At 36.0% G+C, this 936-nt stretch overlaps 1 protein-coding gene across 1 annotated transcript in view; it reads left to right on the forward strand.

The window, feature by feature from the left end:
• The window catches only part of LOC105001608 (spermine synthase-like), a 4,309-nt gene extending 3,446 nt beyond the window's left edge, over window positions 1-863 (forward strand). Inside the window, 2 exon segments of the mRNA XM_010857979.1 lie at window positions 20-185; window positions 187-863. Coding sequence (XP_010856281.1) covers window positions 20-185; window positions 187-381 — 361 coding nt within the window. The 3' untranslated portion in view covers window positions 382-863.
• The last annotated feature ends 73 nt before the right edge of the window (window positions 864-936 follow it).

Genomic DNA, 936 nt, shown 5'->3' on the forward strand with positions numbered 1-936 from the left:
TTTTTTTTTTTTTTTTTTTTTGCTATCAGGTTCTAATAGAAGACTGTATTCCAGTACTGAAGAGGTACGCCAAAGAAAGGAGAGAGTTTGATTATGTGATTAATGATTTGACAGCTGTTCCAATCTCCACATCTCTGGAAGAAGATTCCACATGGGAGTTTCTCAGACTGGTTCTTGACCTCTCAATTAAAAGTATTGAAACAGGATGGGAAATACTTTACACAGGGAAACTGTGTCAATTTGACAGAAGCCCTGTCGCTCTATGAAGAACAGCTGGGGCGCCTGTATTGTCCTGTGGAATTCTCGAAGGAGATCGTCTGTGTCCCTTCGTACTTGGAACTGTGGGTATTTTACACTGTTTGGAAGAAAGCTAAACCTTGAAAATCAGTGTCCCCGAGTCACGTGTGCTGCAAATAGCCTTCCTGACCTTTCTATGCTGTACGTGAAATCGAAACAAGTCAGGCAATTGATTGTGAATTCCTTCATGTTTCCTGTTTTTAATTATTTTTTTAATTTAAAAATCAAATGGAAAAATGTATATTTTGATGAACTAGGAAGATTAGACAGCACAGTGAAGGCTGCTAAATGCACTGAACCCCTAGAATGTGATTTTTGTTTTTGTTTCTGTTTTTCTGTGTGGACTTTTTTTTGTTTGTTTGTTTTGTTTTCATTTTGGTAGACTTTGAATTTGAATTTGGTTGTTTGGAGGAGTGAACATCATTGTTTTCTTCTGGAGGGGAGTTCTTCATGGAGTTTCTTTCCCACCCAAATTGATATAGATATTAAAATTTGGTGCTTATGAGGAAAGACTTTAAAAATGATTAGCAACGATTCAATTAAAGTTACAAATCAGAAAAAAAAAAAAAAAACTGGTAAATGTCTTAAATCAGTTCAGTTCAGTTCAGTCACTCAGTCATGTACAAATCTTTGCAACCC

This window comes from Bison bison, unplaced genomic scaffold, assembly GCF_000754665.1.
Source record: "Bison bison bison isolate TAMUID 2011002044 unplaced genomic scaffold, Bison_UMD1.0 scf7180017864383, whole genome shotgun sequence".
NCBI lineage: Eukaryota > Metazoa > Chordata > Mammalia > Artiodactyla > Bovidae > Bison > Bison bison.